The sequence below is a fragment of the Cetorhinus maximus genome, chromosome 14 (assembly GCF_964194155.1).
Source record: "Cetorhinus maximus chromosome 14, sCetMax3.hap1.1, whole genome shotgun sequence".
In the NCBI taxonomy this organism is placed as follows: Eukaryota; Metazoa; Chordata; class Chondrichthyes; order Lamniformes; family Cetorhinidae; genus Cetorhinus; species Cetorhinus maximus.
Window position 1 is genome coordinate 4,214,670 of NC_135892.1, and position 25,144 is coordinate 4,239,813.

The 25,144-nt window shown below is 44.5% G+C and overlaps 2 protein-coding genes and 1 long non-coding RNA gene across 7 annotated transcripts in view; 1 reads left to right on the top strand and 2 right to left on the bottom strand.

Moving 5' to 3' along the window:
* Positions 1-6,835, bottom strand: part of gpcpd1 (glycerophosphocholine phosphodiesterase 1) — a 74,406-nt gene extending 67,571 nt beyond the window's left edge. The window contains exon 1 of one of the 5 annotated variants that reach the window (XM_078556416.1): positions 6,789-6,835. The gene's annotated coding sequence lies outside the window, so the exon portion shown is untranslated. Of the gene's footprint in view, positions 1-1,514; positions 1,711-6,710 lie in introns of those variants that run through there. The other 4 variants (XM_078556417.1, XM_078556415.1, XM_078556419.1 and 1 more) reach the window with 4 other exon arrangements.
* Positions 6,836-7,197: 362 nt separating this feature from the next.
* The window catches only part of LOC144689369 (shieldin complex subunit 1-like), a 94,288-nt gene continuing 76,341 nt past the window's right edge, over positions 7,198-25,144 (top strand). Inside the window, exons 1-2 of the mRNA XM_078556428.1 lie at positions 7,198-7,494; positions 15,339-15,523. Coding sequence (XP_078412554.1) covers positions 7,349-7,494; positions 15,339-15,523 — 331 coding nt within the window. The 5' untranslated portion in view covers positions 7,198-7,348. The remainder of the gene's footprint in view (positions 7,495-15,338; positions 15,524-25,144) is intronic.
* On the bottom strand, positions 15,534-18,875 carry LOC144689371 (uncharacterized). The gene is made up of 2 exons (XR_013578641.1): positions 18,482-18,875; positions 15,534-17,165 (listed from the first exon to the last, which is right to left on the bottom strand). It is a non-coding gene; the product is annotated as an uncharacterized LOC144689371 (long non-coding RNA).

The window sequence follows — 25,144 nt, forward strand, 5'->3', positions numbered from 1 at the left end:
GAGAAGGGGGGGGAGAGAGAGAAGGGGGGGGAGAGAGAGAAGGGGGGGGAGAGAGAGAAGGGGGGGAGAGAAGGGTTGGGTCCATGGGGGAGAGAAGGGTTGGGGGGGGAGAGAAGGGTTGGGGGGGAGAGAAGGGTTGGGGGGGGAGAGAAGGGTTGGGGGGGAGAGAAGGGTTGGGGGGGGAGAGAAGGGTTGGGGGGGGAGAGAAGGGTTGGGGGGGGAGAGAAGGGTTGGGGGGGGAGAGAAGGGTTGGGGGGGGAGAGAAGGGTTGGGGGGGGAGAGAAGGGTTGGGGGGGGAGAGAAGGGTTGGGGGGGGAGAGAAGGGTTGGGGGGGGGAGAGAAGGGTTGGGGGGGGGAGAGAAGGGTTGGGGGGGGAGAGAAGGGTTGGGGGGGGGAGAGAAGGGTTGGGGGGGGGAGAGAAGGGTTGGGGGGGGGAGAGAAGGGTTGGGGGGGGGAGAGAAGGGTTGGGGGGGGGAGAGAAGGGTTGGGGGGGGAGAGAAGGGTTGGGGGGGGAGAGAAGGGTTGGGGGGGGGAGAGAAGGGTTGGGGGGGGGAGAGAAGGGTTGGGGGGGGGAGAGAAGGGTTGGGGGGGGGAGAGAAGGGTTGGGGGGGGGAGAGAAGGGTTGGGGGGGGGAGAGAAGGGTTGGGGGGGGGAGAGAAGGGTTGGGGGGGGGAGAGAAGGGTTGGGGGGGGAGAGAAGGGTTGGGGGGGGGAGAGAAGGGTTGGGGGGGGGAGAGAAGGGTTGGGGGGGGGAGAGAAGGGTTGGGGGGGGGAGAGAAGGGTTGGGGGGGGAGAGAAGGGTTGGGGGGGGAGAGAAGGGTTGGGGGGGGGAGAGAAGGGTTGGGGGGGGAGAGAAGGGTTGGGGGGGGAGAGAAGGGTTGGGGGGGGAGAGAAGGGTTGGGGGGGGAGAGTAGGGTGCGGCGGAGAGAAGGGTTGGGGGGGGAGAGAAGGGTTGGGGGGGGAGAGAAGGGTTGGGGGGGGAGAGAAGGGTTGGGGGGGGGAGAGAAGGGTTGGGGGGGGGAGAGAAGGGTTGGGGGGGGGAAGAGAGAGAGAGAGAGAAGCGGGGGGGGGGAGAGAGAAGCGGGGGGGCGAGAGAAGGGTTGGGGGGGGGAGAAGGGTTGGGGGGGGGGGGAGAGAGAGAGAGAGAGAGAGAGAGAAGCGGGCGGGGGGGGGGGGGGGAGCGGCGAAACTGTTTCCCTCGGGCTCTGGAGGAAGGTCAGTGGGACACCAAACGTCCAACTCTTTGTCTTTCTCGCCGCAGATGCCGTCAGGCCCGCTGAGTTTCCTGGTTTTGTTTCAGACTCTCAGTATCCGCACTGTTTCGCTTCTATCCCCCCGCCGCCGCCGCCACCACCACCCTCCTCTCCCCCCCCCCTTCCCCGTCCCCAGCACGCGGCGGGTCTAACGGAAATACCCAGGAACCGCCTGGAACCGGTTCAATCCGCCGCAGCGGCAGCATCATCATCTCGAGAGCTCAGCCAGGACTCGCGCTACACACCCGCCGCCGCCGCCTACCTGAAGCAAATCATCAATCCGACTTCTTCTTCTTCTTCGACGGACAGGAGAGGTTTTTAAAAAAAAAGCACAAATAAGATAAAGAAAATATTAAGAGGGTCAGAGGACAGACCGTCGCTGCCGACAGTTCCGATCGCAACGGCAACCGCAGCTTCCACTGAAAGACCCCCCCCCGCCGCCGCCGCCGCCGCCTCTCGGTCCCCTATTGGTTCGCGGCCCTCCTCTCCTTTGCCTGATTGGTGAGTTTCCCTGTCAATCAATCCACAGGGCCGCCTGCGCTGTGGTGGGGGTGGTCAGCTGGAAGGAGACTTGTGACTTCCAAGCTGCTCAAGTGAAATGCTGAGTCTCTTGTATGGGTGTTTTTTTTTTTAAATTTCCAATTTCAAGCATCCACGGCTCTTGCTTATTACTTTTTTTTTTAAAGTCTTTAAAGACTGAGTCATTTATAGTGTAAAAGATATGCAGGAAGGGGAAGGGATTGAGAGACACTATTATTCATATGGAACAGGAATGCTGCTCCTGGATCCAACTGTGCCTTTGAAATACTTGTCATTGTGGACAATTCAGCACATTTTTTCAGCACTCACCTTGTGATAACAACAGCATTGCATTTATGTACTGGCTTTAACAAAGTAAAATGTCACAAGGCGCTTCACAGGCAAGTTCACAGAATCTGCACCGACACGTGAGAAACACCTGACCTACCTACCTAATCCCATTTACCAGCACTTGGCCCATAGCCTTGAATGTTATGACGTGGCAAGTGCTCGTTCAGGTACTTTTTAAAGGATGTGAGGCTACCTGCCTCCACCACCCTCCCAGGCAGTGCATTCCAGACCGTCACCACCCTCTGGGTAAATAAGTTTTTCCTCACATCCCCCCTAAACCTCCTGCTCCTCACCTTGAACTTATGCCCTCTTGTGACTGACCCCTCAGCTAAGGAGAACAGCTGCTCCCTATCCATCCTGTCCATGCCCCTCATAATCTTGTACACCTCGATCAGGTCGCCCCTCAGTCTTCTCTGCTTCAACGAAAACAACCCAAGTCTATCTACCCTCTCTTCATAACTTAAATGTTTCATCCCAGGCAACATCCTGGCGAATCTCCTCTGCACCCCCTCCAGTGCAATCACAACCTTCCTATAATGTGGTGACCAGAACTGCACACAGTACTCCAGCTGTGGCCTCACTAAGGTTCTATACAACTCCAACATGACCTCTCTACTTTTGTAATCTATGCCTCGATTGATAAAGGCAAGTGTCCCATATGCCTTTTTCACCACTCCACTAACATGCCCCTCTGCCTTCAGAGACCTATGGACACAATCGCTAAGATCCCTTTGTTCCTCAGAACTTCCTAGTGCCTAGGAATACTTCTTTGTCAAATTACTCCTTCCAAAGTGTATCACCTCACACTTTTCAGCGTTAAATTCCATCTGCCACTTATCTGTCCATTTGACCGTTATATCAAACAATTGGATAAGTTGCATTACGTTACATAAGCCACATTAGGGCAGATCTTGGTCAAAGAGATAGAGCATGTAAAACAAGGAAAAATAGAGCGGAATGGTTTAAGGGAGGAATTTCAGAGCTTAATCTACCAATTTAAAATTGGGAATTTGCAAGAGACCAGATTTGGAGGACTGCAGACCTTGGATGGTTGTGGGGCTGGAGGAGATTACAGAGATGGTGGTGGGGCCATGGAGGGATATCAAAACACAGATTAGAATTTTAAAATCGAGATGGTGCTTAACTGGGAGCAAATATAGGGCAACAAACATAGCTAGGGCTGATAGATGAATGAGTCAAGGTACAAGTTAGGATATGGGCTGCAGTGTTTTGTCTGAGGCCAAGTTTACGGAGGTGGGGGTGGCTGTAGAACATGGGCCAGGAGTATGTTGAAGAGCTAACAAAGGTATGAATGAGATTGTAGCAGCAGATGAGCAGAGGCAGTGACAGATTCTGACCACGGAGGTGGAAGTGGGCTGATATGTGGTGGAAATTTCAATTCAGGGTCAGATATGATATCAAGAAAGAAAGCAAGAAAGACCCAAACCTCCCTGTCGCTTGCCATTTTAACACTTCACCCTGTTCTCTTGCCAACATGTCTGTCCTTGGCTTGCTGCATTGTTCCAGTGAAGCCCAACGCAAACTGGAGGAACAGCACCTCATCTTCCGACTAGGCACTTTACAGCCCTCTGGGCTGAATATTGAATTCAACAACTTTAGATCTTAAACTGCCCCTCCCCCCATCCCCACCCCGTTTCTTTCCCCCCCCCACCCGCTTTTTTTTCAATAATTTATATAGATTCTTCTTTCCCCACCTATTTCCATTATTTTTAAATCTAAAACTAAAACCTTTAGTCTTTCCACCCCACCCCCACTAGAGCTGTACTTTGAATATCCTGTTTTCCATTCTTAATTAGCACTTTTCTCAGACAAAGACCATCACCTTCAACACCTCTTTGACCCTTTTGTCTATGACATCTTTTGATTATCTGCTCACACCACACCCTCAATGTATCTCTTCCCCCCCCCCCACCCACCTTAAGCCAATTTATATTTCTCCCTTGTTGAAACTATGCTGCAGTTCTGCCGAAGGGCCATGAAGGCTCGAAACGTTAACTGATTTCTTCTCCGCCGATGCTGCCAGACTTGCTGAGTTTTTCCAGGTAATTCTGTTTTTGTTTATGATATCAAGTTACTGTTTCACCCACAGACAGTTGTCAGAAAGAAGAATGGAGTTGTTGTCAGGGATCAGAGTTTGTAGTGATGACCGAAGACAATGGCTTTGACCTTCCCATCATTTAGTTGGAGCAAATTCCTGCTCATCCAGTACTAGAATAGTCTGGGAAGTTAGAGACTGTAGATGGGTCAAGAGAGAGGTGTGGTGAGATAGAGCTGGGTGTTGTAACACATGTGGAAATTGATGCTGTGTTTTTGGATGATGTTGCTGTAGGGCAGCATGTTGGTGAGAAATAGATGGTGGCAAGAATAATCTGGTCAATATCTCATTGATATTTGTGGGACCTTGCTGTGTGCAAATTGGTTGCTGCGTTTCCTACATTACATAATAATTAAGTAATTTTGAATTTTAGTTGATTGTAAAGTGTTTCAGGTCATCCTGAGGTTGTGAAAAGCACTCTATAATTAATGAACTTTTCTTCTCTCTCTAAAGATTTATAGCAAAAGTGAAGGGGAGGCCACACAAGAAAGTAGGATTTTGAAATTATTTCATTGCTTCACTTCACTCTATCTGCCAGGTCTATGTCCTTTTGAATTTTTTTTTTTTGGTAACTGAATTTCGGGGTTTTAGTTTGTGTTGTAGAATTCCAGTTTTTTTTTCCTATGAAAACTGAAGCCTAACACCTCATTTATGAAAAGGAGTTACAAAAAAAACAGCAATGGATATTAAATCATCATGACTTGAGTAGCAACCTTATAAGTCTGGGACTGGCTGGTTTTTAGTTAAAATATCATTTGGGTTCTAATTGCGTAGGCAGCTAATCCGCTGTGGAAAGTGAATGGTTAAAATGTTGGCTGATTGAGCAGTTGGAGACACAGCAGTAATTAATGCTCTTTAAATGCGCACACCCAACCTCTACCTTTCGAATGAGCAAAGTTCAACTCCGGGTGAAACATGTTCCATCACTAACCAATGATTTTAAGGCAGAAAGCATAGGAACGAGAGGAGCTTAAGAGACACCAGTATAAATGTACTGGTATTGCCCTTTACGACATTCAGAATTGCATAATTCAACAATGGCTTGTATTTATACAGTGCCTTTAACATAGTAAAACATCACAAGGCACTTAACAGGAGGAAATCAAACTAATTTGACATTGAATCACATAAGAGGATATTAGGGCATATGACCAAAGCTTGATCAATTAGTCAACTCAGATAAATAAATTAGCTCTCTGAAGCCTTTCACACAACATTTAGCAAGCTTTGCAGCCTTTGACGTGGTGGTGTTGAAAAGTACTATGTCACGTTATTATGTAACTACATAACTTCTTTAACTGCTTGTCCAAAGCTCTGAATGTTTTGCTGACCTTTGTAATTCCCTATGGTGGTAACAGTTATCAGACTCTCATCAGCCATGGGGATGCGGCTAATGTGTCCTGTCTTCAGGAAAGCTCATAGATTGCATGGTTTGAGAAAGAGAGCAATCGATTTCAGTTTGTTTTACTAATCTGAAAGCTATAACAATTAGAGCTACCTAACAAACGTGTTGCATGGCGATTCCTCTGCCCTACACTAATAGATACCGTTAACCTTGAAAAATATTTTCAGAATTTGAGATTCCCAGAAGCCACAGAGCAATCTGTGAACAGGGAAACTAATTGATCTAATTTTGAAACCTATTTCAGAGGGACATATCCATATAATAGCTTAAATAAAACAAACTAATGGAAACATAGAATGTTCGGGCAGCACCTGTAGAGAAAGAAAGGTTAACTTTTTGAACAGCATTTATCAGAATTTCCTGAAGCATTACCCTGTCTCTTCTTCTTAAATGCTGACTGACCTATTGCGTATTTTCTGTTTTTGTTTCTGACTTCCAGCATTTGCTATGTTTTTGTTTTTTATTTATATAATTACTTTTCAAAATGGCTCCTGCATGGTCAGCTTCCTAAGGAACTCCTTACTGTGCACCTGTATCCTTCGCCATCTGCTGCCACCCCTTGTCCTTTCTCTCCCAATTTCTTCCACTGGTTAAGTTCCCCTGGTCTAATAGTGGGTATATTTTATTCCTAACCACAAAACCTCGGGAACAGTCGTGTAACGGTAATGTTACTAGACTAGCCCAGAAGCCAGGATTAATGCTCCAGAGACATGAATTCAAATTCTGTAATGATAGTTGGTGGAATTTAAATTCAACAAATTAGTTAGTCGCAATAAAGGTGACCACAAAACTACCAGATTGTCATAAAAACCCATCTGGCTCACTAATGCACTTGAGGGAAAGAAACCCACTATCTTAACCAGTCTGACCTATATGTGACTCCAGACCCACAGTAATGTTGACTCTTAACTGCCCTCTGAAATGGCCTAGCAAGCTACTCAATTACATCAAACTTACAGAAAACTTAAAATAGACCACTTGAAAAATGCCACCGGCATTAACCTAGGCACTGGAAATGACAAAGGCACACCATGCCCAGTCAACTCTGGAAAGTCCTCCTTACTCACATTTAAGGACGTGTGCCAAATTGGGAGAGTTGTGTCCCACAAAATAGTCAAGCAACAGAGTGGCATGGTCATACTCACTGAATCGCACCTTATAGCCAATGTCACACACTCCTCTGTCACCAGTCGTATACAGTCAGTAGGGAGTTGCCCTTGTCCTCAATGTTGACTCTGAATGCACCAGGCCAAAAATGGGCAAGGAATTTACAGATGCAAATTATAGTTATAGTTGCTGTTGCAAGTTCTGACTTCATAGAATGATACGGCAAGGAATGAGAGAAGGCTAATCAAGCCATCCAGTCGACACATCATACCATATCATGGAATCGATTCAATTTTAAAAATTCCCTTCAGTGTAAGTTCTTCGGATCAACTAAACTTTTGCATGTTTATGCATTCCTACGTCTTCACTGATCTACTGTGACTGTTTTCAGATTTTACATTTGCTTCTACTTGTTTTCACATTCAAAAGAAATGGTGTGAGAGGGACTAAGTTCTTCCCCATCAATTTTTGTGTGTTTAAGAAGAAGCCAGCAATGGTTAAAAAGATAATTGACTTGGGGCCATGTTTTGAATACTTCAGCTTAAGAGGAACCACCCAAGTATGACCTCACCGATGATCCAAACAAAATTGGAATAACATGTTTCCACTTATAATCAAAATGTTCCTTTTTATTATGTATATTACGATTGCACTTTGCATTGCACGGCACTGTTTCAACAAGGTCCAGGGGTTAGATCTTATCTTTGAAGGAAATGGAAATGAAAATCAGGAGAGATGTAAAAGGTATGCCGATTCATTGTCACGCTATTGCACAAACTCAAAATCTACACCATGGAGCTCTTCTAACATCCTGCCAGTATTTATCTTTTGGCCAATATTACAAAAACAGATTAACTGACCAAATGTCACACGTGCTATTTCCGGGACCTTGCACTATGCTAATTGCCTGAGACTGGTTTTGCTCACAAGGTTTATAATAGCACCTCAATGCTAGGGTGCTAATGCATACGGTATAGTGCACTATCCTATATTTAGCTGATTTTGAGATGTAATTTAAAAACAGCTGCAATGCTAGATTAATAGGTTTACTCAGGACTAGGGGGTTTAAGGGTAAATTCATCCATAAATGAATAGATCTGTTGTGGTTTTGTGTTTGTGTCTATTTTTATCCCTTTATGGAAAAAGTAATACTGTGCTAGCCTGAAAGATATCCTTGAAACTGTCAAATCTCTACCTTTCCCAAGGGTACATTAGACATGTGATGTATATATAATTTGTTGCTTGTTTGCAGGACCCCCATAGGACCACCTGGGTAATTGCTGAATTCTGGTGGCAGCAGCACCATTACTTTAGGTGTTAATCTTTATATTAGAAGAAAATTAGTTGCTGCATATTATCAGTTTAGCAGTGACACACCTAGTTTTGCTTCACGGAAGAGGTTTTTGAACTGTTGACCTTTCACTCAGATATTTTCGTTTATTGACAATGCACAAGTTCCAATCAGATAACTTTGTGATAAACTGAAAAAGAAAATCCTTGCCAAATGGTCACACCGACAAAAGCAATGTTGAGCAGGGATTGAGGCTGGGTGGGAGTGAAGGTGGATTGGGGATGGAATTCAGCAAGTGTTTTCCTCAGGACTTTATGGCCTCTGTTTAATACAATTTCTCATAGATATATTTCAATTACAAGCCAATGCAGAGATTTTGCTAACAAATTGCTATTGATTAGTGTTCATTCTCATGTATTAAGTGTTTCTAAAGGAAGAATTAGTGAATTGGAATTATACTTCGACGTATTTTTCTTTGACTAGCCTTTTCTTAAACAAAAGCAAAATACTGTGGGGGCTGGAAAACACTCAGCAGGTCAGGCAGCAGCGATTCAGAGAGAAAGAGTTAACAGCGTCTGTATTTGCAGAAAGGCTGGGCGAGGTGTGTGGCGGAGGTCAAAACTAGCAAGGAGCCTGACAAGGCTGGGCCATATTAATTTTGCAGGGCCTTATTACTTTTCTGTCCAGTTTCCTGCCCAACACCAGATAAATTGATAACCTGGCCAGTAGCCAGGATGGAAAACCAGCAGCAGGAGACAGCAGTTGTGAACCCTTGGGAATGGACCCCCCCTCCCCCATCCTGATTGATGGGGTCAGCAATTGCAGCTCGAGGAAAAGAGGGCATTAGGGCTGGCATGATGGGGAGGTCGGTAAATGAAGTGGGGTGGGATGTGCGCATACCATAAGCAGGTAGGAGACCAAAGGCTTTACTGAGGGGCCAAGGGAGTAGTTCTCCTCTTGTTGGCCCACAAGAAATGTTGGAAAAGGTACTAACCTTGGGCTACCAGCAGCTCCCACTTCCCTATCATTGCCAGTAAAACTTTGCTACAGGTGCTTAAATGAGGGTTTGCAACATCTTCACCATAACTTTCACTTCTAATGTTTCCCTGATGTTGACAGAAAAAAATACATTGTTTACAGATCTAAAGCCATTGTTGCAAGTTTGGACATTTTCAGTGAAACACCATAACAATCCCTTAAAAATGAAAGATTTATTCATATCATCTGTGGGATATAGTAAAGGAAAAATTTAGTCCCGAAAAAAATACACACTCTAATAACATGGAATATGGGCAAATGAGTAGCAGGTACATTTGTATTATGTAAATGCCAGGTAATGATAATCTCTAATAAGCCAAGTTCCAACCACTTCCCCTTGAGCTTCAATGGCCCATCGACAAATGTCCCCACTGTCAGCATTCTAGATGTTACAGCCACGTTGGTGGGGGGGGGGGATTAAAAATCACTACCCTATTATGCCACTCAGAGTCTGACTGTAACAGGGTTTTCACAAATTTAATGAGGATATGCTTTGCCAATACTGCAGAGTCCCGCTCTATGTACACTCAGATTATAAAGAATTAGCCAAGCAGGTTTTCTGAGTTTAAACACAGAACAGGATAAGTTTACCGAAACTATTTCCCAAATTAAAAACTAGGCAAATCGCAGCCACCATTCATATATAACACACACGCAATTGTACAGATAGTAGAATAAGAGGATTTAAAGATTTTTTTTTAAAAAACAGTTTGTCAAGATGATAAACAAAGAAATATACAGTTAACTGTCCTTTGGCTGGTCTCGATGCAGTGATTCCAAGTTGTGGCCATTTTTGTTCAGTTGTGTTCCTGGGTGTAGTTGTATGAGAGCAGACTTTCCCCTTTTTATTCCCAGATCATCTAGGTTTTGAGTAGAATTCTCTTCTCAGGATGGTTACTTTGCAAATCTGGGTGCAATACCTTGGAGAGAGAGAGACAGAGACACAGCTTTCTTGCAGCTTTTCAATGCAGCATTCTGATCTTTCTGGTTTGATAAAACAGTTCTTAAAAGCCCTGGTGGCCGTATATTCCAGAAGACCATACCTGCTGTGGTTATTGTTTTATAGAGCAGGTAATTGCATTCTGATATCTCATCTCAAACCTTGAGCGTTTCAAGACAGTGTGAAAGCTAATAGGAGATGGAGTCTTTCACACTTCTTAGTTGGGGGGGGCGGGGGGAAGGCGGTATTGGGTGCCTGTTCCCTTTTCATCCAGCTTGGTGTTTATCTAAATAATCATATATTGAAGAAAGGATGCACCTGAAGCCATTCTTTTCCTTAAACCAGGTTTATTCCACAAAATAATGACACAGATTCCTCTTGTTCCCCTCGACACCCAGTGTGAACTGGTTTTTATACTCTTGCAATGATTCCCTAATCTTTCCCCAATTGGGGGCAACTGCTCTTAATTACCAACTTGAAGCATGTACTGTATTGCAGCATGATTCCAACAATAACACTTAGGTGGAATGCAAGTTGTCTATTCTGTCAGGCTAGCTATCCTACATTGTCTTAATAGGATTACAATTTTTTTTAAAAACCCGGCCAAAAAAAAGGAGAATTAGAAATTGTGCTTTTCATAAAAAATAGCACATTCTCATAACATAGGGGACATTATTGACCAGAAATGAAAATGCACCAGCCACATCAATAGCCTGCTACAGGTGCCAAGTAAAAATTCGCTGTTCTGCAATGAGTAGCTCACCTCTAAATCCCTCAGAACCTCTCCAACACCTACAAGACTCAAGTCAGAAAGGAAGAAAGAGCTTGTGCTTATAGTAATTTCTCACTCAACGTCCTAGTCATGTTCTTTGAAATCACAACTTTAAGTGAAACAACTTTAAGCAAATCGTAGGTTCCAATAGGAATCAATGTTTAAAAACAGAATTATGTTCTTTTAGACATTTCTCGCCTGGAAAAAGCAATGTTGAAATCCTGTACCCTACGTGTACAGTACTGTGCATTCCCAGCTGAGATAACTCAAAATACAATAATGCATAAATCTAATGCAAGATGATTTTTTTTTGTGTCATCCAAAATAACCTTAAATACCTTTAGGGACATTTGTTCCCTCAGTTTACAGGGTATTCTTATTTTGCAAGTGAAACAGTGGTAGAAGATATGCATTTTTACAGCAATGTCAATATCTTACCTGGTTTAATCAAGAAAGAAATTGCCACCCCAGGCCGAGTCTCTCAACATACTGTCTAACAATGGATAGTAATTCTTAAAATAAAATGGCGCTCTTCTAAAATAATCAGTTGTTGAAACAAATCTTACTTTCTGAAGAAAACACATTGGTGTTTTAACTAAAGTAAATTGTGTGTAGAATGCTCTCTTCTATGGAAGAAGGAGTGTGTTTTTTTTCCTCCTTCTCCTGCCCTGGTTATCTCAAAATTTCATTTGTGGTGCACTCAGAAGACAGATGATCTTCAATGCTGTAATAATGAACATTGCGACTTTAAAGGGGTATGCGCTCCCTATTGCCTCCATGACATTAACACGAAATAACTTGCTTGAATCAATGTAGAGTGGGGAATTACTGCATACAATGTCCTGCATGACTTCAGGATATCCCAAAGCACTTTGCCTGAAATACTTCTGTAGTTACAACAGGAGAGCGGGGGAAATCCAGAGAAATGGACTATTTCTTCAGGCAATATTATGGCAGATGTCCAAGTAAGCTTTTATGGAAATTCTTCTTCAATGGAGCAGAAATATGGTATTCATAACTGTGCAGTTGAAGCTACCAGATTAAATGTTTGTTTAAATTATTATTTTTTTAAAATTATAAATATTATTAATAATTATTATATTATTATTAACTATTAAATTATTTGTCATTCTACCTGGAGCAAAAGGAAAGCTTCAGTATTTTTGAAGGGTACTTTCTGGTTAAGTGTTTGTCAAAAGATAGATGTATTCATGTGACATTATCCACAGATTCAAAGAAAGCATATAATTTTCAGAACAAATGCATAGTCATCTTTTCTATCTAAATCATTCTGCAAAGGAGGATCCTGAAACTGTCAATTTTTTTTTAATGCTGTCTGAAGGATGTGACTCATAATCTTAGTTCCAAAACAACATATGGACGGATCCTTCAGTAAAGTAGGTCCTGATCTGAAGCAGCTGTGTCATTTTTACATGTCTTTTAGCTGAATGTCATGAGATCAAAAGGGCTTAGGTGTTCAGGCAACTAAAGCAATACTGAGCTATGAAGATTTCTTTAAAAAATGAGAACATAATCCCTGTGATGTTATGCCTTTGCTGTTAATCTGCTCAAATTCCTCTGAAAATGCAGCTCTTCACTGCTAGCTACAATCCCCATATTAGAGGCCTAGGGACAATTCCCTCCTCTGAGGAGGCATCCAGCTGGCTGAGATCAGTGAATCTCTGACACATAGTCAAACCTCTGGCTTTTACTGAAATAGTTTTATGAAGTGGCCTGTATATGCCCTTACTCCTAAATTGTAACAAGTAATTTTAAAAAGCATCAAGACCGGGAGTCCCTTTGCCCACTTCAGCTGGGGAGAAAATTATAGTAATTGTCATTCCAGGTAGCATATTGCCATCTCCCAGATATGTGCCTATCATTCTCGGAATTCGATGCCTGAAACCATCCAATTTCTGCCCCCTGCCAAAATATTGAAAGGGCTCTTAAAATAAAAAAGACATCCCCCCCCCATACCTTTTTGACTTGCCTGCAGCCTTTAACCTGGCTAACTGCATTATTTTCCTCCAATACATGTCCTCCATCATGCAGCTGGGTGGAATTGTACATGCCTGCTTCCATTCTTATCTATCCAGTCATAGCCAGAATATCACCTGCAATGGCTTCTGTCCTGCTCCCAGACTGTTACCTGTGGAGTCTCCCAAGGATCGAACATTGGCCTCCTTCTGTTTCTTCTCTACATGCCTGGTGACATCGTCCAAAAACATGACATCAAGTTCCACATGTACAATGACAACACCCAGCTCTACCTCGCCTTGCCACATCACCACTTTTCTCGACCCCTCCACTGTCTTTAAATTGTTAGACATCAAGTACTGGATGAGCAGAAATTACCTCAAATTAAATATTGGGAAGACAGAGCCATGTCTTTGTTCCCTGTCACAAACTTTTTTCCCTAGCCACTGATACATTTTTCTCTTTTTTTTCAACTGTCTGATGCTGAACCAGACTGTTCATATGCTTATTGTCATATCTGACCTAGAGATGAACCTCTGACCACAAATCTTTGCTATCACTAAGACTGCACACTTCCACCTATGTAATGTTGCTCGACTCTGTCCCTGCCTCGACCCATCTGCTGCTGAAACATTCATCCATGCCTGTGTTATCTCTAAACTTGAGTATTCCAATGCATTCCCGGTCAAAGTCCCATCTTCCACCCTCCATAAACTTAAGCTCAACCAAAACTCTGAAACGCAAATCCTAACTTGCACAAAGTTCCATTCACCCTTCATCCCTGTGTTTGCTGACCTACATTGATTTTCAGTTCAGCAATGTCTTAATTTTAAAATCCCTATCTTTTTTAAAATTCCTTCCATGGCCTCACCCCTCCCTATCTCTGGAACCTCCTCAGCCATACAACGCACCAAAAAAAAAATGTATTCCTCCACTTCTGGCCTCTTGCGCACCCTCAATTTAAAGTACTCAACCATTTCCACCCCTGTCTTCAGCTGCCAAAAATAGAAGCTCTGGAATTTCTTCTAAACCTCTCCACCTCTATAATTCTCTTTCCTTTAAATGCTCTTTGAAGCCTAGCTCTTTGATCAAGTCTTTTTTGTCCTAATATCTACTAATATGGTTTAGTGCCCAATTTGTTTGGTAGCACTTCTGTGAAGTACCTTGGGACATTTTACTAGTTAAAGGCATGATATATACCAGGCGTTGTTATAGAACCAGTTCAGTGAAACTTCATCCAACTCCCAATCCTTTTGCAGAGGTACTTTATTCCTCCAACTATGCAGCTTCCCCATCCCTCTTATTTCAATCTCAAGTAGTCCTTTCTAATTCAAGCTGGTATTTTTTTTTTACACTACCCCCATTCTATCCCTACCTTATAAATTCCTATGTCTACACTTATAATAGAAATTGTCTATGTACACTTGTCTTACTCCAGTTATACCCTCTGAGAAGTGGTGGTTCTATAGCATTTCAGTTCTGTGTCCCATCTCAGCTTATTCTACAGAGAAAGCCTGGTGCTCCAACAAACTCTACTTCTCACATTTCCACCTTGCAGCCACAATTACTATTTCGCTATCTTTAGCTTGATAACACCAATATAAAGGAAGAATGAGTCTGAAGCTGGTCTTTTACCTCAAGCAAGTTTATTCTTCAGCCAGAGTAATAAACTCCCAGTTCCTTTCCACCCTGGAGTGTCACAGCTGTACCCTTTATGGGTGAGCCAATGCCCATCACCTGTTTTAATAATGTAAATGCTATACAGTGTAATTGCCAGTCAACAAGGTGATTGTTATTGGGTCTTGACAATGTAATTGCTGATACATTGACAAGCTTATTAAAAAGAAATCATACATCTGCATGCATTTCCTGTCTACAAAACTTGCTTCCTGTTGTCATTCTTTTCACCACATGTTGGAGAAAACATTTTGCCACTATAAATTCCTATGTCCACATTTCTAATGGAAATCCTCCAAATAAACCCAAGGATGAGGGGAAAATAAATTAGTAAAATAAATTTTTAAAAACTTGCATTGATAATGACTTCAAGATGTTCCAGAGCACTCAAGATTAAATTAAGAAGAAAGACTTGCATTTATTAAGGCTGTCACAGCCAATGAAGTGTTTCTGAAGTGTTGTTACTGTTTTAATGTAGGAAACGTGGCAACTAATTTATGCACAGCAAGTTTCCATAAACATCAGTGACTTAATGACCAGACCATCTGTTTTAGCAACCTTCCTTGAGAGATAAATATTGGCCAGTAAACCAGGAAGAACTCCTCTGCTCTTTTCAAAATAATGCCATGGAATCTTTTACATCCAGCTGAGAGCGCAAACAGGGCCTCAGTTTAATGCCCTCATTTGAAAGACAGCACCTCTGACAGAGTAGTGCTCCCTCAGTACTGCACTGGAGTGTCAGCCTAGATTTTCTGACTCAGAGCTGAGAGTAATTATATCTTAAGTGGGTGTATGTTCTTTTTTAAAGCAGAGTTATGGTCTATAAATGTGCCTTGTAACATATTGTGCGCATTTGGGAGTTTATGAATTAACTCTACATTCTCCTCCAACAGGATCATGTCTACAAAAGAAGTTTTATCAAGTAATCTATCAGAGTCAAATAGTGTACTGGAGCTACCAGTGACATACAGCTTACCAAATGTAGGTCGTCAGCTGATGTCTGATGAAGTTAATGCCGGGTATACTTCAGATTCTACTGTTAACGTTTCTCCCTCAATGATGCCCGTAGTAGATACAGGTATGTGACCGATTTTAAACAATGCCTTTATTAATATTGTTAGTTCCATAAACTATGGAGTAGGATAAAAATTACAATCCAGTTGTTTTGGGTTAAGAAGAAAGATAGTTCATGACCATTTTCAAGGAGATCTCAAATTAATAACTCTTGTGAAGCATTGAGGATCTGGGAAATGTTACATTAAAGTTAAAAGACCTTTTCATAATTCAAAGAATGAAAATTTGGCAAAAGCAAAGTAAAACATGGAAGCATTTTACCCTTGGATTTATAAGGCTCTGGGAGATTATGACGTTATTATATTTGACATACACAATAGTCAGGATACAAGAGGCACAAGATAATTTACAATGAAGGAGTCCATTCAGCACCTCTTAATTCATTTAGCTAGAGTGACCCTAAAAACCTCCCATTGGAGCATCTAATTGATCCTTAAATCATTCCAAGATTTTCATCTCCACTAATATATGCAGAGGAGACCAGGGTATGTTGTTCATAGCTTTCCTTATGAACACTAGAAGAAAGTAATAATTCGGTAGAGATCCTTTAGACATGGAGCGATGCAAAAAAGCAGCAAAGGGATACAAAGGAAGTAATATGGACTGCAAAGACAGAGCACGAGCAAAAATTTGCAAGGAATATCAAAGCCAGCATTAAAGGTTTTTGTAAGTATATTAATAAAAAGAGGGTGGATAAGGGAAATGACCTAAAACTGATGCAGGTATTGTAATTGAAGATCAAAAAAAGGGAGATTTGTTAAATATTTACATTGTATTAGACTTCACAGTGGAGGATGTGGATCAAGATATGAAGAGAACTAAAAATAAATCAATTGGCAAAACTGACTAAATTTAATATAAGTTTAAACAAACTGACTAAATTTAATATAAGTTTAAAAAAATGAATAGAGAAAATAAAAGGGCAGAAAATAAAATAAGGATGGACGCATTTCTCGGACCTGACGATTTTCCCAGTGTATTAAAAAAAGTCATTGAGGAACTGTAGATGCTTTAGTCATGATCTTTCAAAACTATTAGACAGCAGAGTGCATAAGTTGGAAGACTTCTTCCAAATCCCTATTATGTCAATCCACCGGTCTCCTTTTTGTGAGGCACAGAGTCTTCAATTGCAGCTTTTTGGGCTTCCACCAATGCTGCAAGATGAACATTAACTGCTTATGCAGCTGCAACAATTCTGGAGATGCACAGACTTTCCAGTGTGAACTGTATAGTCATGATGTCCTTGGAGATGATATCACAGATTGTAAACAGACTTCTCCACGCTGTCAACCATAGTGATGAAATTCCCTGGTTTGGGTTCCACTACCTCAATGAGGCCAGCAATATTCCTGTCATGGTTGGGCCCATGAAGTCCTCATCCCTGTCCCCTACAGGACAGAGCTGGGAGAGAGCCTCACCTTCTGGAGAATGCTCTCCTGTGCTGTTTTTGTCACCATTCCCTGCTGTTGTCCACTCATTCTGGGTATTTTACCACATGAAAACCCCCTCTGGCTCAGTATCTACCTCAAAGAGTGCCGATGTCTGATCTGGCTCTTGGGTGGGATGAAGTGTTTTACAGTCCCTCCTTACAAGGACTGTCTTCCTCTGATGTATCTTCTATAGGGGCCTCTTGCTGTTGAGAAGTACTTAGGAGAAAGAAAATAAGAGGAGTTAGGATGGCAGATCGAAGTCAAACATTTTCAGTCTTGGGAATGCAGCTTGGTGTTGGGTTGTTGTGGATCTTTAATGAGAAGGTCTTGAGACATATATTTAAATATGAACCCTTTATTGTTAACCTTTAACTATTTACACACCCCAGGTTACTGTCTTACATGGTGTTGCTCACCATACAGGCTAGGCTACTTCTAGAGTGTTCTCTCTTGATTATTCTCTCAGAGTCTGTTACAATGTGACTCTATACATCATACTGTGGGTGGTGCTATTCTCCAGTCCCACATTAACCCTTGCTCTGCCAAGCACCTTTACATTATAATGGCATGCAGGCATATACAACATCCTACAACATTGTGAAGCTTGTTTATATTTGTTGAGTTGAATCAAGTGGTACAAAAATGTGCAGATCTTACTTAGGTAAACCACCAAACTCTGAACTGAACTGGGGCCTTGCCGCCTGACTATCTTGGGCTGGTGGTTGATCCACGTTTTAGTTTTACATTTAGATATGTAGGCCTAAAGCTATTTTTTTCCCCCCCTGGAACTGTGTCTGTGATATATTCCTTTTGGCAAAGTGCAGTGTCAAAATGGCACTTTCCACCTCATGCTTTCTTGTTACAAAATATAATTTTGTTACTTATAGAGCAGTATTGTTCATTTAGATGCAACCAAGGACATTGGTCAATATCTATAGTAAGTTGTTTCAGTCTGTAACAAAAGTTTATGTAAGCTTATCACTAAGTAGCATGTATCAAACTGGGCAGTGCAATGTATCTCTTAATGTTCCAGTCCTGATCTTAACTAAAAACAGTTATATCTGATTTTTCTTGTGCTGTGGCTGGATTGTGCACCAATATGGAAAAGGATTTCTCTTGACACTTATCAGCAAGGCAGGTTGATGGAGTTACACATTTGGCTTTTACAATGTTCTACTATTTGATTCCAAAGCTCAAAGTAACACAAATTTGGCAATGTCGTAGTCCAACTTGGACTGAAAATTAGCTTGTCATGATTCACACCTTTATTTGCTGTACTGCTTCAGCCCAATTTACTTGTGTAGTGCAGTGGCTGAACAAATGAAGAAGAATGTTAGATAGTATTCACTTTAGATGTGTTGTCTCTCATTCTTTAAACCTAGCTCAAATTACACTTATAAAGGTTCCTTCCTGTCCATTCCTTGTTTCTCTTTCTTTCATTCGGACTTCCTTATTTTCATTCTTACCCATAACCACACTTGGTACACCAGCCTGCTATCATTGTACATGTTAATTTGAGCCTATCAACTTACTTTTGTGTTGCTGCCTCCTGTCATACAAGAAAATCAGGAAGTTCATGCCTTCATGTTGATGGTAACATTATGAAAATGTTGTTCAGCCCACGAAGCTTATTCCATTTACTGGGTGGTTATCCTTTGGTTTTCTGATCGAGAAAGTAGACATGATGGTTCGAATGGCCTCCTTCTACACTGTAACAATTCTGTGATTCTATTAAAGAGTGGTTTACATTATTAAATCGCTCCTCACTTTCGTTCTGCTATTGAACTGAGATGATTGGGATTCTCTAAATGTTTTTACCACCTATGCTGCCCACGTTTTCTTCCAGTCAGATTGTTTCAGTTTTGATCACCAGAAACATTGTGAAAGACCATGTAATCACAGATTGCCCTATATATGTATGAGATAGTGCCCACCTCCCCAGAATTGTCCTAAAAGCATTTGGCTATTCTGGATAAAGAATGCCCTTCAACCCCTTTTTCAGAATCAGAAATTTCAATGCAAAAGGAAATAAATTGATCCATCATGCCTGCGCTCATGCTATTTCTATATATGAGAGCTATTTATATGAATCCCATTTGCATGCTGTTTTCCCATGTCCTTCAATATTTTACCTCCTTGAATGTTTGTCTAGCTATGAACATATGAAAATGATAGGCAGGCAAAGGCCTTCTGATCCTACATTGTAACTGGAGAATACTTAGCCACTGGCAGACATATAATCTCATGGAAGAGGCAAAAAAAAGTTTAAAACCCAAGGCCAGTTAGGGAAAGAATTCAGAAACATTCTACTTCAACTCTTTAGTCCAGAAGACCACATTAACCATGCATCTTATCAGCAACCATTTCAGGGGAGAAATATTGTATGCAGTATAGTCAAGATATCTTAAATGCCACAATTGATTCAGCTTCAATAGCCATTTGTGATAATGTATTTCATTTTAATAATCTTCTTCACAAAAAACTCTAGTAGGCTTCCCTTATGCTCCTGGTACTAACTCATAATTGAATAAACCCTTGTTACCAATTCATCCATCAGTGGAAATAATCTTTTACCTGCACAAATACTTTCATATTTTTTAATACTTCTGCTTAATGCCCTCTTCAATTTTTCTATGCTTTCATAAATAGTCTTATTTTATAAAATCTCTGATCTTAGTTATATCATTTCATCCCAGTTAAGATTCTAGTAAATCTATGGCCAGAATTTTACATTCGACGTGTGGGTGCGGACGTGTGGAACGTAAAGTGACATGTAATGATGTCGGGCGTGCGTCCGATGTCACTAAGCACCATCGTGATATTTCACTACGCGGGTGCACTATGAGGATGGGGGCACGCCCGCCATTAATTAACAGGCCAGTTAAGGCCCTTGAGGCACCATTTGTCTGCGATTTTATGCAGCTCGTGCGATTTTCAGGGCATCGCATGGGTGCAACAGGCAGGCAGGTAGGCCACGTTTTCAAAAACCTCATCCACGGGTGGGATAAGAGGGGTGAGTGGGCTTGCTGAAGCGAGTTGTTAGTACTTTAGCTTATAACTTGCTGCTGCTTACTTTTGTGAACACAACAGCTTCATTTTGCTTCAGATTTGCTTTGACAGAAATAACAGGCTTCAGTTCAGGATTCTGGAGGAGTTGTAACACTTGGGGCCTTCCAGATATCAGACAGTCTTCCCTTGCCCTGGGAATGGGGATTGTGGTCTCCACTGGAGGCACCTCCTCCTCTGAGGAAGGGAGGGCCAGAAAGGGGAGGAGTCCAGGTATCCCTATTCAGCCTCCAGGGGAGCGACCTGTGGGTGCAGGCACCAGGGGCACAGGGCCAACAGGAAGTGCAAGGTGGAAGGAGCTGCAGAAGACGCCGCTATCCTGCTGCCAGGGTTTACAGGCAGCGATGCAGCTACCTCAATATGTCTGAGGTGCAATGCTCCACCTCTCAAGGGAAACCGTGACCTCCATCTGTCAGATGATCGGCCCTGAGATCAGCTCCAACAGCATGGGTGGACACCCCATGTCAGTAGCGCTGAAGGTCACAGTGGCCCTCAACTTCTATGCCTCTGGCTCTTTCTAGGTGTTGGTGGATGATCTTTGTGGAGTCTCCCAATTGGCTGTCCACAGTTGTGTCAAGCTGGTGACAGACGCTCTGTTCAGGCGTGCATTGACTTTCATTCACTACCACACGGACGAGGCCAGCCAGGCAGAGCGAGACAGAGGCTTTGCCACAAATGCTGGGTTCCCCCGCATCCAGGGTGCAATTGACTGCACACACGTGGCCATCAAGGTGCCTGCAGTGAGCCAGGTGCCTTCATCAACAGGAAGGGCTTCCACTCCATTAATGTGCAGATAGTGTGTGACCACAGGATGCAGATTCTGCAAGTCTGTGCAAGGTACCCAGGCAGCTCCCAGGATGTTTACATCCTGAGACACTCCCAGGTGCCGAGGCTGTTCACTGCTCCAGCCCAGCTGGATGGATGGCTGCTGAGCAACAAGGGCTATCCCCACAAAAAGTGGCTCATGACACCTCTCTGCCATCCAAGAACAGAGTCTGAGCAGCGGTACAATCGGAACCATGCCTCCACAAGGGCGGAGGTAGAGAGAATCATCAGTCTTCTTAAGATGCGCTTCTGATGCCTGAACCGTTCAGGGGGCGCACTGCAATACCCCCCCAGATCGTGTGTCACTGATAGTGGTTGCATGCTGCGCTCTCAACAATCTGGCACTGGAAAGGGGGGACGCAGTGGAGGAAGAAGATGTTGACGCAGCTGCTCTGGCAGCAGACGATGAGTCCAGTACTGAGTCCGAGGACGAGGATAGTCAGGAGAACGCTGAGGGGATAGACGCTGACCTGGGCAACCTCCAGGGAGGCAGGGACACCCAGGAGGCTTTGATCCAACGCTCCTTCAGCTAGTCTGCCAAAGAAGAGCCACCATCACATGCCAGGGCTGTAGGCTCCATACTCAATACCTCACAGGAACATTTGCTTAGTGAACCACATCCACTATGTGCCATTTCAAATAGTTCAGTGACAAACAAGTTACTCATAACGTCATGGGTTACCCTGCACCTGCAGAATGAATGAAGCACCCAGAGACTTGTTGAACACAAACACATTTAATGGTGTGGTGCCTGGCATACATAAAACAAATTAAATGGAAAAGTGTCCTCCATCACACCTACTAATAATTAACGTGCAAGTGGGGGAAAATAATATCACCAGTGATAAGCCGTGTTGTGCTTAAGGTGCTTTAAATTTTCGTTTGTGGATGCTAAGTCTAGGTGCTCCCCCTCGCTGGCACTGGCATTGGAGACAGCCTGCTCTCTCTGCTGTCCTATTGGCCATGATGACCTTGGCGGGTGTCCTCTGGCCCATGGAGCCTGTGCTGGCCCCGCCTAGGAGGGAGCGGCCAGTGCCACAGTTGGCATCTCCCCAGTGGCTGCAACCTCATCAAATGCCACGGTCACTGGCAGAGGGGTAGAGGAGCTGCTGCCATCATCCGGAGCATCCTGAGAGGATCCCGCAGAGACAACAAGCAGCTCATGCACCAACGTCAGGTCGCTTTGGACCTCTCTGCTCACCATTGATGGACGGGCACCTAGCTGAGATACTGGGTGCCTAATCCATCTTCCACACTGACAGCGACCACCTGAGGTCATTGTCGGTGTAAGGGCTTGCAGGTCCGAGCGCATCCCCAGGAATTCCTGATTCAGCTCCTGGCGCAGCCTCTCCATGAGAGTCACCACTCTCTCCATGGAGGAGGTAGGGCGCTCGACCATGGTGGTCATTGCATTGCTCATGCTGCACATGGATTCCTCCACAATGGAGAACATGGCATGCATTCCCTCACTTATCTCCGTCAGATCCTCCCACACAACCTGCTGGTCTTCCAGCATCTGGTGCCTCAGGGACGACTCCAGAGGCACATCATCAGCCACTGACTGAGCATATTCCTGGTCCCCAGCAGTCCTCCGACTGCCGGCGCCCTGGGCACACTCTGCCTCTGCCTGCAGCTCAAGTGAGTGTGAAGTGCCCTCACCGCTGTGCACCAAAATACTATCCGATGATCTAATGCCCACCGAGATGCTGGTATCTGCATTGGTGCCTGCCTGGATGAGAGGGTATGACGCTGGTGCGTTTCTGTGGTCGGTGTCCTCTGGGATGAATGGCGAGCCTTCAGGCTCCTGACCTTGACGGGCTTCTGGTGCTGTTACTGTGCATTGCCTGGCACCCAGATCAGGATGCCCTCGTCTTTCCATTATCAGTGGGGATTCCATGTTCGAGGCTCACATCAATATAGAGACAACAGTGGAATGGTTGCTACGACAGACATTCTGACCTCAGTGCACTGAACTCTTACCTCCCTGTGGCACCCCAACCTCACTACAGTCGCTTGACCTAGGCGCGTGGCGTCTCTCCAGCTCCAGGGCCTCCAGCTTGTATCTACTCAAGATTAGAAGGTGGGTTGGTCCTCTGCCAGTCCGCAACCTTTCTGCATTGTTGTGTGGTGTCTTCTACTGAAAGGAGAGAGGAGCATTGATTAGTCCACCCTGTGCCTGCAGCACCATTGCAGCCTGGCCAACCCCACCTGAGGAATATCTCGCAGGGCTCAGCCGATTCGTGACCATGGAGCTGCAAGATACTCATTTCAGGCAGCCAGGGCTCACCCCCTTGCCCAGATGCTGCCTCATTCACATTTGCCAATCACGCTCTGAGGTCAGGTGTTGTTGGGGGGGGAGGCTCCTAACAGCCGTGCTAAGTGACTCATGCCAACACGGTACCCACCCTTCCCGATCGCAGGAGATCATTGAAGTGCTTGTGCCTCACCACATCATGGGAGCTCACCCTGGATGCCACCTCCTCCCTGCCATTTTTGGTGAGGTGAGGGGGCCTACTTCTCCCATCCCTGGGGATCAGTATATCTCGGCATGCTGCCACCTCCTCCAGGAGGGCAGCGAGATACTTGTTGGAAAAATGCGAGGTCGATTGCCCTGCTGACCTGCCCTCCTGCCTGCTGTGTTCAGGACTGAGATTCTCCATACTGAGGGTCTTCCGAGTTAATGGCAGCATAGCTGACGGGGCTGCTTTTGAGTCGGCCAACAGGTTGCCATTGGACCCGGCGCACATTGAGCTCTCGCCCACCCCTTCTCAATGATGCCGCTATATTAAGGCCCACTCGTGTAAAATGGTGGTGCAGAGATGATCGTGGGTGGCGATTGGGAGAGAAAGAGCCAGAGGGTGGGGGGCAAGAGAGAACGCATGAGTCAGAGAGAGAGAGAGAGAAAAAGAGAGAGACAGAAAATGCACAAGCCAGAGAGAGAGAGAGAGAGAGAGAAAACGGGCAAGCCAGAGAGAGAGAGAGAAAATGGGCGAGCTAGAGAGAGAGAGAGAAAACGGGCGAGCCAGAGAGAGAGAGAGAAAGAGAGGGAGAAAACGGGCGAGCTAGAGAGAGAGAGAGAAAACGGGCGAGCCAGAGAGAGAGAGAGAAAATGGGCAAGCCAGATAGAGAGAGAGAAAGAGAGAGAGAAAACGGGCGAGCCAGAGAGAGAGAGAGAGAGAGAGAGAGAAAACGGGCGAGCCAGAGAGAGAGAGAGAGAGAGAGAAAACGGGCGAGCCAGATAGAGAGAGAGAAAACGGGCGAGCCAGAGAGAGAGAGAGAGAGAGAGAGAAAAAACGGGCGAGCCAGAGAGAGAGAGAGAAAACGGGCGAGTCAGAGAGAGAGAGAGAAAACGGGCGAGCCAGAGAGAGAGAGAGAAAACGGGCGAGCCAGAGAGAGAGAGAGAGAGAGAAAACGGGCGAGCCAGAGAGAGAGAGAGAAAACGGGCGAGCCAGAGAGAGAGAGAGAAAACGGGCGAGTCAGAGAAAGAGAGAGAGAGAGAGAAAACGGGCGAGCCAGAGAGAGAGAGAGAAAACGGGCGAGTCAGAGAAAGAGAGAGAGAGAGAGAAAACGGGCGAGCCAGAGAGAGAGAGAGAAAACGGGCGAGCCAGAGAGAGAGAGAGAAAACGGGCGAGTCAGAGAAAGAGAGAGAGAGAGAGAAAACGGGCAAGCCAGAGAGAGAGAGAGAAAGAGAGAAAATGGGCAAGCCAGAGAGAGAGAGAGAGAGAGAAAATGGGCGAGCCAGAGAGAGAGAGAGAGAGAGAGAGAGAGAACGGGCGAGTCAGAGAGAGAGAGAGAGAGAGAAAACGGGCGAGCCAGAGAGAGAGAGAGAGAGAGAAAACGGGCGAGCCAGATAGAGAGAGAGAAAACGGGCAAGCCAGATAGAGAGAGAGAAAATGGGCGAGCCAGCTAGAGAGAGAAAAAGGGAGGGAGAAAACGGGCAAGCCAGAGAGAGAGGAAACGGGTGAGTCAGAGAAAGAGAGAGAGAGAGAAAGCAGGTGAGCTAGAGAGAGAGAGAAAACGTGCGCACGCTAGAGAGAGAGAGAGTGAAAACGCGCACATGCCAGAGAGAGAGAGAAGACGCGCGCATGCCAGACAGAGCGCGGGTGCGCCTGCCAGAGAGAAAGAGAGAGAGTGTGATGTGTGCACGCGCCAGGGAGAGAGAAAGAGAGTGGTGTGTGTGTGCACGCGTGCCTGAGAGAGTGTGTGTGTCTGAGAGAGTGAGAGAGTGTGTTTTTGCATGTGTTTGTGTCAGAGAGAGTGTGTGCGTGTGTGTGTCTCTGTGTCTGAGAGAGAATGAGTGTATG